This window comes from Elephas maximus, chromosome 9 (genome assembly GCF_024166365.1).
Source record: "Elephas maximus indicus isolate mEleMax1 chromosome 9, mEleMax1 primary haplotype, whole genome shotgun sequence".
Classification (NCBI taxonomy): Eukaryota; Metazoa; Chordata; class Mammalia; order Proboscidea; family Elephantidae; genus Elephas; species Elephas maximus.
Genome location: NC_064827.1, coordinates 110,504,821 through 110,521,733, shown reverse-complemented (window position 1 = coordinate 110,521,733; position 16,913 = coordinate 110,504,821). Strand labels below are relative to the sequence as shown.

At 39.4% G+C, this 16,913-nt stretch overlaps 1 protein-coding gene across 8 annotated transcripts in view; it reads left to right on the top strand.

Annotated features, from left to right (window-relative positions):
- Nucleotides 1–13,730, top strand: part of NOL8 (nucleolar protein 8) — a 42,645-nt gene extending 28,915 nt beyond the window's left edge. For 7 of the 8 annotated variants that reach the window (XM_049896105.1, XM_049896106.1, XM_049896109.1 and 4 more), the window contains 5 exons: nucleotides 6,047–6,315; nucleotides 8,092–8,218; nucleotides 8,784–8,854; nucleotides 13,047–13,129; nucleotides 13,661–13,730. In XM_049896105.1, the coding sequence (XP_049752062.1) occupies nucleotides 6,047–6,315; nucleotides 8,092–8,218; nucleotides 8,784–8,854; nucleotides 13,047–13,129; nucleotides 13,661–13,711 (601 nt within the window). In that variant the 3' untranslated portion in view covers nucleotides 13,712–13,730. The remainder of the gene's footprint in view (nucleotides 1–6,046; nucleotides 6,316–8,091; nucleotides 8,219–8,783; nucleotides 8,855–13,046; nucleotides 13,130–13,660) is intronic. The other variant, XM_049896112.1, reaches the window with a different exon arrangement.
- Nucleotides 13,731–16,913: the final 3,183 nt, after the last annotated feature.

Sequence of the window (16,913 nt, the reverse complement as noted above, 5' to 3'; positions counted from 1 at the left end):
AAGCAATGTGGTATCCTGGATTGGATCCTGGAAAAAGAATATCAATGGAGAAATTGGTGAAATCAGAATAAATTCTTATGAGTTTAGTTACTAGTAATGTACCATGTTAATATTTTAGTTTTGACAATTGTACCATAGTTATATGAGATGGTAACATTATGGGAAATTAGACGGCTATTTAGGAGCTTTTTGCAACCTTTTTGTAAATCTAAAAGGACTAAAATTAAATCTTTATTTTAAAGGGAGGAAGGGGGAAAGAGGGGACTATCGTTTATGTACTGTGTTTTGGTTTACAGTGATGGAAAAATTGGCACTGATTAAGGGGAGGGTTGCATAGCTGATTAATATAATTGCTGTCAGTAAGTTGTCACTTGGCAAAAGTTGTGTGATAGATAAATTTACAAAACAACCAAAAAAGAAAAAAATAGTGTAGCTGCTGAGGCTGCTTATGCGCAGCCAAACACCTGATAGGATTCAGTTCCTTGGTTTGGAGGTTTAGGGTCATGGTACCATTGACCATCGCAGTAAATTGGTCTAATGACATGTTTGGTGCTTCTGCTGTATTCCCAGTTCGATGCTTAGTTCCTAGAGTCTTAAAAGCTTGCAAGCGGCCATCCAAGGAACAATTAGTCCCTATTTGCCTGGAGAAACAGAGGAAAAAGGAGAGTCAGGAATAGGAGGATATAGAATGTGTGGCTAATTGCCCCCTTTGCCATGAGACCATAAGAACTAGATGGTGCTCAGCTACCATTACTGAACATTTTGATCAAGGATTCCATAGAAGAATCCTTGATCAAAAGGGGGAAAATGCAGAACAGAATTTCACATCCTCATGGACTCCAGACTTTCTGGAACCATAGGGGCTGGGTAAACCCCTGAAACTATTACCCTGAGATGATCTTTAAACCAAAAATATCCCCTGAAGTCTTTTTAAAACCAAACAATAGTTTAGCTTAACTAGTAAAGAATGTCTGCCTTGAGCATTGTGGTCTTTTAAGAACTATCTATATGGGATCAAATTGACAACAGGAATTCAAAGGATTAGATAGGAACGTTAGGGGGCAGTGAGTTTATGTTAATGGAGAGGAACAACTGAGAAAAGGAGAGTAAGAATGCTTGTACAACTTGAAGAACGTAACCAGTGTCACTGAGTTGTACATGTAGAAACTGTTGAGTTGGTGTATGTTTTGCTGTGTTTATTCTCAATAATGACAAAAATTTTAAATAATTTTTTTTAAAAAGTTTATTTTAGAAAGAATCTCATATCAGACCAAAGTAGAAGTAATATAAATATTCCTTGCAATTGTAGAATTTTTGTATATTATTTCAGCTAGTCCACATTGAACATCACAGGTATGTGAGGGCTGTTGTGTATTATACATCAGTTTTGTTTTTCTGTCTAGGGTGTATTAGTTATCTGTTGCTACATAGCAAACTACCTAAAATGCAGCATCTTAAAACCACAAATACTTATTATCAAAAAATGTCTGTGGGTCAGGAATTTGTAAGCAGCTTCATTATGTGCTTCTGGCCCTGTGACTCTTACGAGGTTGCAGGCAAGAGGTTGCCTAGGGCTTCCATCTCTGAATGTTTGTCTGGGCCTAGATGATCTGTGTCTTAGGCTGGGTTCTCTTGAGAAGCAAACCAGTAAAGCATATAAATATACAGAGAGATGTATATCAAGAAAATGGCTCACGTGGTTGTAGAGGCTGTAATGTTCCAAGTCTGTGGGTCAGGAAAGAGGCTTCTCCTGATTCACGTAGCTGCAGGGGCTAGCGAACCCAAGATTGACAGGCAAGACCACAGGTAAGCTGCTAGCTCAAGTCCCAAGAGCCAAAGTTCAGATGAACAGGAGCCAGCTGCAGGATCCAGAATGAGCAAAAGCCTCAGCGAGGAGAGCAGGAAGAGCTAGATGTGGGAGAGAGGAGAAATGAAGGCTGAGGAGGGCAGTGAGCTGCCACAGGCCTCACATCCACCAGTACCAACTCACAGCAGATCCCATCATGGGGGTGATCACGTATCAAATCTCAACAGGGAAGTGATCACATTATACAACTGCCAAAAACACTGAGAATCATGGCCTGACCAAGTTGACACACAAAATTAACCATCGCAATCTGCTTCCAAGATGACTCACTCATGGATGTTGCCAGCAGGCTTCAGTTGCTCGCTTCATGGGCCTCTCCATTAGGCTGCTTAAATGCCCTCACAGCTTGGCCTCTTCCAGAGCCTGAGTGAGAGAGAGAAAGAAAAGGAAGCCACGCTGTATTTTATGATCTAGTCTCAAAATTTACATACTGACACATCTGTCTTATTCTAATTTTAGAAGCAAGTCACTAAGCTTGGGTGACTCAAGCTCCTCCTCTTGAAGGGAGAAGTGTCACAAAACTTGTGAATATATTTTGAAACCACCACAATCCACCCTGTGGGCACAAATTATGTTACCACATGCTCATCCTCCTTGCCCTAGAATCCCCAAAAGTCTCATCCCTTTATAACATTAGCTCAAAATCCAGGATGTCATCAGATCTAAGTGCAGATGAGGCATATCTGTTGCAGTTCCTTGAATACAGTTCTTTTTGATCAGACCTGCAAACTAGAGAGACAGTTGTCTGCACCTCCCTGAACAAAATGGTAGGACAGACATAAGATAACCATCGTAAACACTACTGTTAATCAAGGGGAAAGCAGGAGGCACTGATCCACAGTGGGCTCTGAAATCCAGACAGGCAAAATACTGGACATTCTTCATTAGGACTAAGGATCTCAGAATAATTCTCCATGGATTTTCACTCTGCCTTTTGGATCAGCCTTTTTTAACAATCGTAGCACAGGTTTGCAGCTGAGTAGGTTTTTCTGCCTGCTTTTTGCCAATAGAAGTTTGGGAATCCAAAAGCCTTCTTTCATTTTCTAATCTCTCTGTGCCTATCTGTTCAAGCTGCAAGCTGGTGGTGTTTCTGCTAATATAATTCTCTTAAAATCTTTGTGGGTCTCCTGTGATTCTTTCTTGGAGTACACTCCATTAGACAAAGGTCACACCCACAAATCATTTGAAGACAAGCTCTTCTTGGAATTCTGCTAAAACTGCTGAGGGATAACATGTATGAGATCCTTGAAAGCCCTAGTGTGGGATCAGTTGAAGTTACTTAGTTCCCATCTAGATTCTTAAGGGATTTTGTTTTATATTTAGACCAGAGTCTGCAAACTTTTTTTTCCCCAACCATTTAAAAATAAAAAAGATGTTCTTAACTTGCAGTCCATACGTAAATAGGTAGCAGGCTGTATTGGGCCCATAGCCAGTTTGCTTTAGACATGTTTTCCAAAGATTGCCTTAGATTTTGTCTTTGCTTAGAAGCCTTTTCTTAAATTTCATGCCTTTTGCTTTTTAAAGATTCACCAAAACCCACTGCCATTGAGTCAATTCCAACTCATAGTGACCCTGTAGGACAGAGTAGAACTGCCCCGTAGAGTTTCCAAGGAGCACCTGGTGGATTTGAACTGCTGACCTTTTGGTTAGCAACCATAGCACTTAACCACTACACCACCAGGGATTAGGAATCTTCAAAAACTGGAAGTCCTGGCTCCTTAAAGAAAAAATTCTTCCTAAACATTCTGCATCCCACTTTGGAGAGTGGCGTCTGGGGTCTTAAACACTAGCAAGTGGCCATCTAAGATGCATCAGTGGGTCTCAACCCACCTGGAGCAAAGGGTAATGAAGAACACCAAAGACACAAGGTAATTACAAGCCCAAGAGACAGAAAGGACCACATAAACCAGGGACTGCGTCAGCCTGAGACCAGAAGAGCTAGATGGTATCTGGCTGCAACCAATGACTGCCCTGACAGGGAGCACAATGGAGAACCCCTGAGGGAGCCGGAGAGCAGTGGGATGCAGACCCCAAACTCTTATAAAGAGACCAGACTTAATGGTCTGACTGAGACTAGAAGGACCCCAGTGGTCATGGCCCCCAGACCTTCTGTTAGCCCAAGACAGTTACCATTTCCAAAGCCAACTCTTCGGACAGCGATTGGACTGGACTGTGGGATAGAAAATGATACTGCTGAAGAATGACCTTCTTGGATTAAGTAGACACATGATACTATGTTGGCATCTCCTGTGTGGAGGGGAGATGAGAGAGCAGAGGCGATTAGAAGCTGGCCAAGTGGATACGAAAATGGAAAGTGGAGGGAAGGAGTGTGCCATCTTATTAGGGGGAGAGCAATTAGGAATATATAGCAAGGTGTGTATAAATTTTTGTATGAGAGACTGACTTGATTTGTAAACTTTCACTTAAAGCACAATAAAAATTTTTTAAAATTCTTCCTTTAGTTTACCTCTGCCCTCTCGCATTTTATTCTATAAGGAACAAGAAGAAATCAGAACGTGCCTTCAACACGTTCCTGGAAATTTCCTTAGCTGAATCACCCAGTTCATTAGGTATATATTCTGCTGTCCACATTAATATGGTGTTGCTAAACTTTCTGCTTCTACATAACAAGGATCTCCTTTCCTCTAATTTCCAATTGCATTTACCCTACTCTTTTGCAAGCCCTTACCTGTAGCCTCAAAAAAAACCACGTGGTTTTTACCAACAGTTTCCTCAGGACCCTTCAGGTTTTCGCTAACACCCTCATCAATGACCTTCCGACTTGGGCCATCATTGCCTGGGTTCCAAATGTAAAACCACTCCTACATTTTCAGTTTTTGGTATAGCAGCACCCCACTTCCAGGTACAAAAATCTGTCAGTTATGTATCATTGTGTAAAAAATTACCCCAAAACTTACCAACTTAAAACTTCTGTCGGTCAGAAATTTGGGTGCAGCTTCATTGGGTAGTTCTGGCTCAGACTCTCCCAAGAGCTTCGGTCAGGTTGTCACCGGTACTGCAGTATGTGAAGGTTGACTGGGGTGGAAAATCCCCTTCCAAGAAGGCTCATTGAACGTGGCTGTCGGCAGAAGGCCTTAGTTCCTCACGGGCCTCACAACATGACAGCTGGCTTCCCCCAAAGCAAGAGATCCAGCCTGGGGGGAGAGAGCAAGAAGGAAGCTGTATTTTGTGACCCTAGTCTCAGAAGTCACATACCATCACATCTATCCTATTTGTTAAAAAAGGTCAGTAAGTCCAACGCACACTCAAGGGATAGGGCGTTAACCTCCACCTCTGGAAGGAAGAAGAATTTTTGGACCAGTTTTAAAACCACCACTTTGAGGCTCAATGATAATCTCTCGAAACTGTGTCTATAACGTAATTTTTTAGAGCTCAGTTTGCTAGGAAGTCATATCTGTCGTAAATCCTAGCCACTTTGGTTTACTTAGTGAACTATTAAAAGTTTCTATGAAATGGTCTCCACCAATAAAATGGTTATTTAGGACACGCTGGTCGCTCATTATTTCACGTAATACTTTAAGACTCTTTGGCCTGGTCTTACATATAAAACATACAGAATGGACTCTTAGAGAAAAAAGGATTTTAATATTTCTTAGCTTAAAAACTCAGTATTGAAACCAGCTGTGTTTAGTCTAAGCTCAAAGAGAAAAGCATATTAAACCTAGAGCAGCTTTATGGTGAAATAAACATTTCATTCCAAAACGGACTAGTTTTAGCACACTTATGCCTCATTTTAACACTAAGTTATAACCAGATCCTTTTATGTCAGTTCCATAGAATGCACGTAAGTTTAGAACTTGGAAGGGTCTCAGAAGTAACCTGGTTTAGCATATTCGATTTGCAGATAAGAAAACTGAGGCCCCTTAAGGCTAAGTGATTTTCTTATTCAAAGCTAATATTGCTGGTATCATTTCCGAAATACAGAAGTTGAGATAGAAGAATATGTATGATTCATGTTTAATATTTGGAGCTGTTTGAGATACTTTTGTATAAAAAAGCTTATTGGATAAAGATTATGCTTTAGTTAGCTGAGTGGATCCTCTTTATTGAATGAATGGAATAAACAGTTATTCAAAGTGTTTCCTTTCCTGATGTCTGGAAATTTTCCCAAAAGCGACTATTTCTTTGTGATACACTTCTCTGTATATGTCGTGGCAGTAAATCAAAGCGAAAGAAGAAAAGGGCAGAATGTGAGAAGCTTCCTGAGGTGTCAAAAGAAATGTATTATAACATCGCTGCCGATTTGAAAGAAAGACTCCAGACGACAAAAGATAGCAGTGAAAAGAAAGAAAACATACCCTGGAATGCAGACTGTGATGGAGACAAAACAGAAATACATGACCCTACACCTCTAAAGAATGGGATTGAGGAGCCAGCTGGGTTTACATTTTCCTTTTTTGATTCAGATGCTAAAGATGTAAAGGAAGGTAATTTTTCTCTTTTGCTTTTTCACTTCAGTTTGTACATAATAGATTGAGTCTACATTAAATGTAATGATTTAACCTTAGCTGAGTAAAGGACTCTTCCACACATAAGTAATGTGAGATTCAATATTCATCATCAGAAATGTAATGTGCCTGAAGCCGTGTTTAATACAAGAAGAAATTGTTTTTGCACACTTCTGATTAGTCACCATATGAAAAGAGGCCAGAAAATAGTGCACACCATCCTCTTCTTTTGTTGAGTAGAAATATCCATGAAGAAGTGAAATGAGTCATAGATTTAAACAGCTTTATACGGTAAGTGCAAGGTCCCTTGGTAGTGCAAACAGTTTACGCTGGAAAAGCTGTGACTTACAGACAGCCAGTGCTGCATATGGTAGGGAGAAGAAGAAATAGGTAAACAGCTTTAAATGTGTATGCCATGTGATTGATGTGCCAGTTGTTTTGAAAGTTTATTCTTGGATTTTGCCAGAACCCAAGGAAAAGTATACATAATAAAAAAAAAAAAAAAAAAAAAAAAAAAAAAAAACCAGTGCTATCGAGTCGATTCTAGTACCTGCAATTTTGTATTCCATTTCAGGAGGTTTACCTCTGAAGCCCAACCTGGACCACAGGTTAAAAATGCCTCTTCCTTAGCAGGCTGCTCCTTACCTAGTATCCAGATACACACGTAGCTTTTCTGAAATTTTATTATAAAAAGCAGTATATACCTTTATAGAAGAACATACGCAAACCTAACTACAGTGAATTCTGATTCAGAGATCAGCAGTTAAAATAGCATCCGTGTATTAGATGCCAGCCCTGTGGTACTCTAAAAGGCGGCATAACCATCTAGTGGTAGTTTTTCAAATGTTCTTATAAATAAGCCATAATCTGTCATGTCCCCTGCTTCATTTTATTGCCTGTATTGTCCGTTTGAGTACCTCATTGAGTAGAGTTGATGCTGATGTGGGTATTAGCTACCATTCTTCTTTCGGAGCCACATGTGAAGAAATATACCTTGAAGTGAGTCCTAAAGATGCCCAGCAAACTGGGAGATGTGCTTTAACTCCTTGAGAAACTTTGGGGGCTCATGAGCTGATAGTCCATATTTTTTAGTCATGGCTTCTTCAGCAGTTCGAGAAAGAGGCTTGGGAATTGAAAACCTAAGGATATGTTCCTTTACTCATTTATAAATAATTGGAAACAGAAACCTGGTTTCACTACATCATGTTTTATTTTAGTCTTTTTGTTCTAGCACAAGTGCAAATTTTATTTTGTCTTTTTTTTTTTTAATTATACATTACATACTTTATAACAAAAGTACCTCTAGCTTGTGTGCCTTTTCATAGTATCACTATATTTCACTCTAGAAATGTCAAAAAATATGATAGTAGCTTCACTTAATATTTGAAAATCTAAAAAGATGATTATCTCTTTTAAATTAATGATTAAAATATTAAAAATTTAGAGATACGTGTGCATCGTGAAAGTACTGTATTTTTACCAAAATAATGCACGTGTTGTATGTTTTTTTTGCCAACTGCGCCCTCCCCCTATGAGGTATTTTCATAAGCGTGCTATGACTTTTTTTTTTTTTTTTTAACAGCAACATGTAAAAAAATTAGCATAGTGCACTCATGAAAATACTGGGGGGGGCACTGTTGGCAAAATGCATATATAAGATGCTCATTATTTGCATTAAAAAGATGGTAATGAAACGTGTGTTCAGAAGTATTGAGTTGTTCAGTTCTAATCCCATCATTTATTGTGACAATATAGAGACCTATAGAGTTGGAACAGTGAAACCTGGAAAGATTGCCTGGCAGGAAAACCCTCGTTTTCAAGATACCAGCTCAGAAGAGGAAGATACGACTGAAGTAGTAGATCACAGAAAGCCCAGTCCTGGGTAAGTAATTTGTTTCTGGTGCAAGTATGTTTCAAATTTTGTAAAATCTGAGTTAGACACACTTTAGAGATAGTATAGAAGTATCTAAGCTTATCTTCACAAGACAACTTTATCTTCTCTCCCTTAGCCCCTTTAGAGAGTTCTCTAACCTTTGGTAATGAGATTTGGGTAGCACTGGTGGGGGCTGGTGGACATGATGAGCACAGGGACAGGGACCTGACAGTGGTGGTGCTAATCTGAAACAGGCTGCAGTAGGCTGTCTCCCCTTGGAACTACTGGCAACCAGAGATGCGGGTAGCTGTGGGGTGAGCATGTGCTATCAGAAACCGGCATGAGGGGGAGGGTAGAGTTTGTACTTAACCAACTCTTGATTATCAAAGCTTGAGATAGAAGAATATTGAAAAAAGAGGGGGCGGGGTCATTTCCATTCAGGGATGTAATGAGCAAAAACACAAAGCAGATATAGTTGAGGAACAGTCATTTATATTTTCAATGTGAACATTTTTTCTTAAGGATTGAAATGCAACCAATCAATATTTGTCTGTCTATTTCTGTCTTTTTTCAGAGAAGTATCATTACCTGAGAAAGAGAACAATAGATTTTTCTTTTTCTGTAAGGATGATGAAAGACTTCATGGTAAGTCCATTTTTTTCATTAAGTGGTATAGTGGTATAGCCTTTTTTTTTTTTCAATAATTCATTTTAGTTTTTGTTGTTGAAAATGTACACAGCAAAACATATACCAATTCAATAATTTCTATACGTACAATTTGTGACATGGATTATATTCTTAAGTGATGCAACCATTCTTGCCCTTCTTTTCTGAATTGCTCCTCCCACATTAACTCACTGTCCCCTAAGCTTCCTATCTAATCTTTGGGATTGTTGTCATTTTGATCCCATATAGATAGTTCTTTAAAAGAGCTCAATGCTCAATGCAGATATTCTTTACTAATTAAGCTAAACTGTTATTTGGCTGGAAACCCTGGTGGCATAGTGGTTAAGTGCTACGGCTACTAACCAAAGGGTCGGCAGTTCAGATCCACCAGGCTCTCCTTGGAAACCGTATGGGGCAGTTCTGCTCTGTCCTATAGGGTCACTATGAGCTGGAATCGACTCAATGGCAACGGGTTTGGTTTTTGGGTTTTGGTTATTGTTTGCCTTAAAGAAGACTTCAGAGGATATTTTTGGTATAAAGGTTTAAAGATAATCTCAGGGTTAAGTAAAGCACTATTGAAGAAGAATGAAGTAGGAAGACTCGCACTACCTGACCTCAGAATCCACTATACAGCTATGGTAGTCAAAAGAGCCTGGTACTGGTACAACAACACACACATTGACCAATGGAACAGAATTGAGAACCCAAATGTAAGTCTATCCTCATACGGTCACCTGATCTTCAACAAAGGCCCAAAGTCCATCAAATGGGGAAAAGACAGTGTTTTTAACAAACGGTGCTGGCAAAACTGAATGTCCATCTATCTGCAAAAACATGAAACAGGACCTGTACCACAAACCATACACAAAAACTAATTCAAATCAATCAAAGACCTAAATACAAAACCAAAAACTATAAAGATCATAGAAGAAAAAATAGGGTCAACACTAGAGGCTCTAATACATGGCATTAACAGGATATGAACTGTAACTAACAATACACAAACACCTGAAGATAAGCTGGATAACTGGGATCTTCTAAAAATTAAACACCTATGCTCATCAAAAGACTTCACCAAAAGAGTAAAATGAGAGCCTACAGACTGGGAAAAAAATTTTGGCTATGACAAATCCAACAAAGGTATAATCTCTAAAATCTACTAAAAAATCCAACATCTCTACAACAAAAAGACAATCCAATTAAAAAATGCTCAAAGATATTAGAGAAATGCAAATCAAAACCACAATTAGATTCCATCTCACCCCTGCGTTACCGACATGAATCAAAAAAACAGAAAACAACAAATGTTGGAGAGGCTATGGGGAAATTGGAACTCTTATGCACTGCTGGTGGGAACGCAAAATGACACAACCATTTTGGAAAACGATATGGCACTTTCGTAGAACGCTAGAAATAGAAATACAATATGATCCAGCAATCCCACTCCTAGGAAATATAGCCTAGAAAAATAAGAGCCATAACACAAATAGACATATACACCCATGTTCATTGCAACATTGTTCACAATAGCAAAAAGATGGAAACAGCCTAGGTGCCCATTAACAGATGAATGGATAAACAAACTGTGGTACATACACACATTGGGAGTACTGTGCAACAATAAAGCACAATGATGAGTCTGCGAAGCATCTCACAACATGGATGAATCTGGAGGGCATTATGCTGAGTTAAATAAGTTAATCACAAAAGGACAAATATGTGACCACTACCTAAACAAACTCATGAAAATGTTTACACACAAAAGGAAACAATCTTTGATGGTTACAAGTGAGGGGAGGGGTGGGGAGGGAAAAACACTAAACTGACAGTAGATAAGTGGTAACTGGTGAATAGTAAGACAGTACATAGTACTGGGGAAGCCAGCACAACTTGTCCAAGGAAAGGTCATGGAGGCTCCACAGATACATCCAAACTCCTTGAGGGAAATTGCCCATCTTGGGGAACATCTAGCTCCAACTGCTCTGTCTGACGGAGACTGGAGAAACCCCAAGAGTGTGGGCCCCAGACACCCTTAAAGCTCAGTAATGAAGTTGCTCCTGAGGTTCTCCCTTCAGCCAAAGGTTAGGCAGGCCTATGAAACAAAATGAGACTAAATGGGCACACCAGCCATGGGCAAAGATGAGAAGGCAGGAGGGACAGGAAAGCTATAATGGGGAACCCTTGGTTAAGAAGGTGAGAATGTTTACATTCCTGGGGTTGGCAACCAGTGTCACAAACAGTATGTATACTAATTATTTAATGAGAAACTAGTTTGCTTTGTAAACCTCCATCTAAAGTACAATAAAAGTAAATAAAGATCATTTCAGGGTAATGGTTTCAGGGATTTATCCAGCATCAATGACTCCAGAAAGAATGGATTCCAATAGTACAGCTCTTTCCACTGCACACACTGATACAATAACATGCATCCAGATAAGTACGGTTATGACCCTGAAGAATACTTTGTAATGTCTGTGGTTTAGCTGCCTCCACGAGACTGATGCATGTTGACTTGTGAAGCTCTCCAGGGATGGAGAGCTCACCACTTAGCACCTTCCTTGCTCATTCAGTATCCTCTACTAGAACTTGTTTTGTTCTGGAGCTTGCATACATAGTAGACATACAGAACCCCTAAGTTTTTATTACCCTAAAAGTCCATGTGAAAACTCTAAGGCTGCTGGTGAACTCCTCATTTCTTAAAGCCTAGCACAAACATAAATAGTTATATAATAGTAAATTGTATGTAAACAGTATCAGCCTAGGAATACTACATTTTCATTTCTCAAAAAGCATTAAATTTCTTTTGAAAATTCATAGAAAAGGGAAAAGATGGCCTTAACCCAACCCTCACATCATGCACAAAAACTAATTCAAAATGAATCAAAGAACTAAATATAAAGACTAAAACCATAAAATTCTTAGAAGAATATGTAGGGGTGAAGCTGTAGGACCTAGTTTTAGCGATGAGCTATCAGATACGACAACAAAAGCACAAGCAGCGAAAGACAATGTAAATGAGACCTCACAAAAATTAAATACTTATGTGTATCGAAGTACTTCATCAAAAAAGTGAAAAGATAGCCTACAGATTCAGAGAAAATTTTGGGGAACTGTATATCTGATAAGGGTCTAATATCTAAAATATATAATAGTTCTACAAATTAACAAAAAGACAACCCAGTCAAAAAATGGTAAAGGACTTGAACCGACAGTTCACCAAAGAAATTCAAATGGCCAACGAGCACTTGAAAAGATGCTCAAAGTCATTAACCATTAGGGAGATGCAAGTCACAACTATAATGAGATACCATCTCCCCCCACTAGAATGGCAGTGATCCAAAAAATGGAAACAGTTTGGTGGTGCCTCTAAAATTTGAGCATAGAACTACCATATGATCCAGCAATTCCACTCATTGGTATATACCAAAAGACCTTAAAGCAGCCACGCAAAGAGACACATGTACATCAGTGCTCATTGCAGCAATACAGTTTCCAAAAGGTAGAAACCAAAAAGTCCATCAATTGATGGATGGAGAAACAAAGTATGTTATATACATACAATAGAATATTACTTAGGCATAAAGAGGAAAGAAGTCCTGAGGCATGCCACAACATGGATGAACATAGAAAACATGTTGAGTGGAATAAAAAACCAAAACTTGTTGCTGTCAAGTCAATTCTGACACATCGTGACCCTATAGGGCAGAGTAGAACTGCCCCATAGGGTTTCCAAGGAGCAGCTGGTGCACTCCAAATACCCGCCTTTTTGCTTTCTTAAAGATTACAGCTTTGGAAACCCTATGGAGTAGTTTTACTCTGTCCTATAGGGTCGCTATGCACTTGATGGCAGTGGGTTTGGACCAGGAGTGGGAGGGAGGGGGAAAGAAGGTCTTTTTACTTGGGGTGCATTGAATGTTAATGGTGGAATAATTTGAAAAAGAGTAGTGAAGATGGTTCCACACTTGAAGAAGGTAATCAATGTCATTGAATTATACATGTAGACATTGTTGAATTGCTGTAGGTTTTGTTCAGTATATTTTCACCACAATTTAAAAAAAAAAAAAAATGGCCTTAACTAGCATTCACGTTGGCAACCTTGATGATGCCAGCACAAGAATATTGTCTGTGTTGATATTAATTTGCTGCCTCGTCTTTTTCATTTTTCCCCTAGTAGGTTCTGGCTTGTTCTGGAAAGGAGCAGGAAGTGATACGAGCAGGAATTGTTGGGAGGCCCGAACAAATAACCTGCGTATGGTGAGTAATTCTATCTCCCTATAGATTGTCTCCTAAAATATATGTGGTATATCCTTTGCATTTCTTTGTGTTAATATGTCCCTGGTGTAAGAGTAATTGGAATGAGGTATGAAACTTAAGAAAGGATGACAACTGAGAGCATGATTTAAACTATCAGAATTAGAGAGCAGGGAGAGAACTTGAGGGTTGTTTAATTCAACCCATGTATGGTACAAATGAGGAGACTGAAGACTGGCGACATTAACTGCCTGGTCTCAGGAGTTCCATCCAGGCTTATTGAGTAACATGCAAACATGAGAGTTTTTTTGTTTTGTTCTGTTTTTTAAGACTGAATTGCAGTTCCCACTGTAAAGATTTGAAGCCAAAACTTTGAATATTCCGTATTCATTCTAAGCTAGTGTTTCCAAAATGGGTGGATTGTTTTGTGCTTCCACAACCCTGAAACTGGATAACGTTTTACTTTCTAGTAGGCAACACCTGAAAATAATCTACAGTTATTGTTAACAAAACCTTTTGATTTTGTTTTTCTAGGACTGTCGGAAGAAACATAAAGATGCAAAAAGAAAAGTGAAACCAAAATAATAAATATTACCATCAGTTATGACATTAGTTATGATATTGAATGTGAACAGACTCAACTAAGGAAATTGACCCAGAAAATAATTTTAGATGGGAAAGAAGAAATTTTAGAATGAAGACCATCCAAATTCTGGTTAATGGAATATCATCCTGGTTGCCATCTTTTTTCTGTGGAACTCCACTGTACTTCTTTCTAAGTAATTACTTTAAAAAAATTAAACTGAACTTTTTTTATTGAAGCCTAAGATAGATCCCCAGAATACCTTTCAACTTTTTGTATGGAATCTCTTTGCCTTCCATCCTCAATAATTCATAGGTATCTTCTGATGTAAGCCTTACATGAAACCTTTATTTAATAAGTGGGTCAAAGTACTTGTGTTTTCCATGTTAGGCTTTAGGTGAATTATAGGCTGTTCGAAATAACTTATTTCTGTTTGTACCAAATATACCTTATCTCCATTTTGTCATTTCTTTTTATTAAACAGTCTAGTTACAAGTCAACCTGGGGTTCTATACTCTTGTCCTAATGAGTAGCTAACAGAAGTGCAGGACATTTCAGACCAATGTCATATGAGACCATCTTTGAGACCAGAAAAGGAAGCAGAATAGAGTATTTGTGTCCTTGGCCTCCAGGAATTAGGAAGCAGTATATGAAGGCAGGCTCATCAATCCCCAAATCCTGGTTAGAACATAACTTATGAAAAATAACTAGTGTCTGAAAGATATATGGTCACAATTAGGAGTCAGGAATCAGTCCAGAGAAGAAAGTAGATTTAATAATTAAATAAACCAACCTAAGATTCAAGACAAATATGCTTCCTATCAAACTGGGCTCTATAAAAAGTGTTAAATCAACCTAAGTGCCCATCAACAGATTAATGGATAAACAAACTATGGTACATACACACAGTGCAATACTATGCAATGATAAAGAACAATGGTACATCTATGAAACACCTCACAACATGGATTTATCTGGAGGGCATTATGTTGAGTGAAATAAGTCAATCACAAAAGGATAAATACTGTATGAGACCACAATTACAAAAACTCAAGGGAAGGTTTACACACAGAAAGAAACAATCATGGTTATAAGAGAGGGGGTGGATGGGGAGGGAAAAACACTAGGTAACAGTGTTAACTTTGGTGAAGGGTAAGAGTACTCAATTCCGGAGAAGCCAGCACAACTTGACCAAGGCAGAGTCATAGAGGCATCATAGACACATCCAAACTCCCATAGGGATCAATTTACTGGGTTAAGGGCTGGTGACCATGGTCTTGGGATATCTAACTCAACTGGCATAACACAGTTTAAAAGAAAATGTTCTACATTCTACTTTGGTGAGTAGCGTCTAGGGTCTTAAAAGCTTGTGAGTGGCCATCTAAGATAGTTCTACTGGTCCCACCCCATCTGGAGAAAGGAGGAATGAAGAAAACCAAAGACAAGGGAAAGAGTCAACAGGAATAACAGAACACAACTACCACAGCCTCCACTAGACTAAGTCCAGCACAAAACTAGATGGTGCCTGGCTACCACCACTGACTGCTCTGACAGGGATCAAAATAGAGGGTTCTGGACAGAGCTGAAGAAAAATGTAGAAGAAAATTCAAACTCAAAAAAAGACCAGACTTACTGGTCTGGCGGAGACCAGAGAAATCCCGAGAATATGGTTTCTGGACACCCTTTCAACTCAGTACTAGAGTAACTCCTGAGGTTCACCCTTCAGGCAAAGATTAGACAGGCTCATAAACAATAATACATGTAGCTCAACCCTGTATACGAGACTAAATGGGTATACCTGCGTGGGAACAAGGATGAGAAGGCAGGAGGGGACAGGAAAGTTGGACAAATGGAAAAGGGGACCTCCAAGGTTGAAAACAGGAGAGTGTTGACACATTGTGCGGTTGGCAACCAATGTCACAAAACAATATGTGTACTGTTAATGAGAAGATAATTTGATCTGTAAACGTTCACCTAAAGCACAGTAAAGAAAAAAAGTTTTTATGGACAGTTCCAAGTGGTTATAATTTAACCCTGATGTATCTTAAATTATCACAAATATTTATCGATTTACATCATGATGGTCTCTCCCAATTGAATGTAAACTCTATGAGGGCCTGAATCTAATCTAGCTAAACCATTATGCACCCACTGCCTAGGATAGTGTCTAGCACATACTGCGTACTCAACAAATGTTTTTCAATAAATACAGGGTCCAAGGAACAAAGTAGCCAGAATCCAGTCATTCTGGATTCCTCTGCTTCTAAGACTTCAAACTTCATGGAGAATAGGAACAACCACTCAAGGATAAATAATTCAAATGTTCCACCTTCTTTTAATGTAGATCACATTGATTTATACCCTTTTATCTACTGCAGAGCCCCAGTGGCGCAGTGGTTAAGAGCTTGGCTGCTGATCAAAAGGTCAGCAGTTCCAATCCACCAGCTGGTCCTTAGAAACCCTATGCGGCAGTTCTACTCTGTCCTATAGGGTCACTATGAGTCAGAATCGACTCAATGGCAACGGATACCTATTTTGGCATGACAAACAGACTCTGGGGAGTGCTCATCTCTTCTCCATGTATTGTCCTTTGGGGTGGCTCAGCTGGGGCCAGAGGATCCACTTCTAAGGTGGCTTTCTCTTAGTGCCTCTCCATGGAATTATTCATAGTATGGCAACCGGGTTCTAGGAACAAGTATTCTAAAAGGCGGGAAGCACCTGCTACCAGTCTCTTAAGGCCAGGACCCAGAAACTGGCTCAGAGGCACTTCCACTGTATTCTGCTGGTCAGGACAGACATAGCACACCTAGATTCAAAGGGAGGAGACACAGACCTTCAGCTCTCAATGTGAAGAGTATCAAATTATTTGTGAACATATTAAATCTGAGACACTCTCCAAACCGGAAGGAGATGACTAAGGGACATCAAGTAGTCTGACTTGTGGTTGTCCTCTGTGATCGTTAAGATTGTGTGTCAACTTGGCTGAGCCATGATTCTCACTGTTTTGGCAGTCTTGTGAGGTGGTCACTTCCCTGTTGAGATTTGATATGTGATCATCCCCATGATGGGATCTGCTGTGAATAGCTAACTGGTCGAAGGGGAGTTTCCTTGGGCATGTGGCCTGCATCGAGTGTAGGAGGACATTCTGGCAGGGCTCGAGGGCTTTTGCTCATTCTGGGTCCTGCAGCTGGCTCCTGTCCGTCT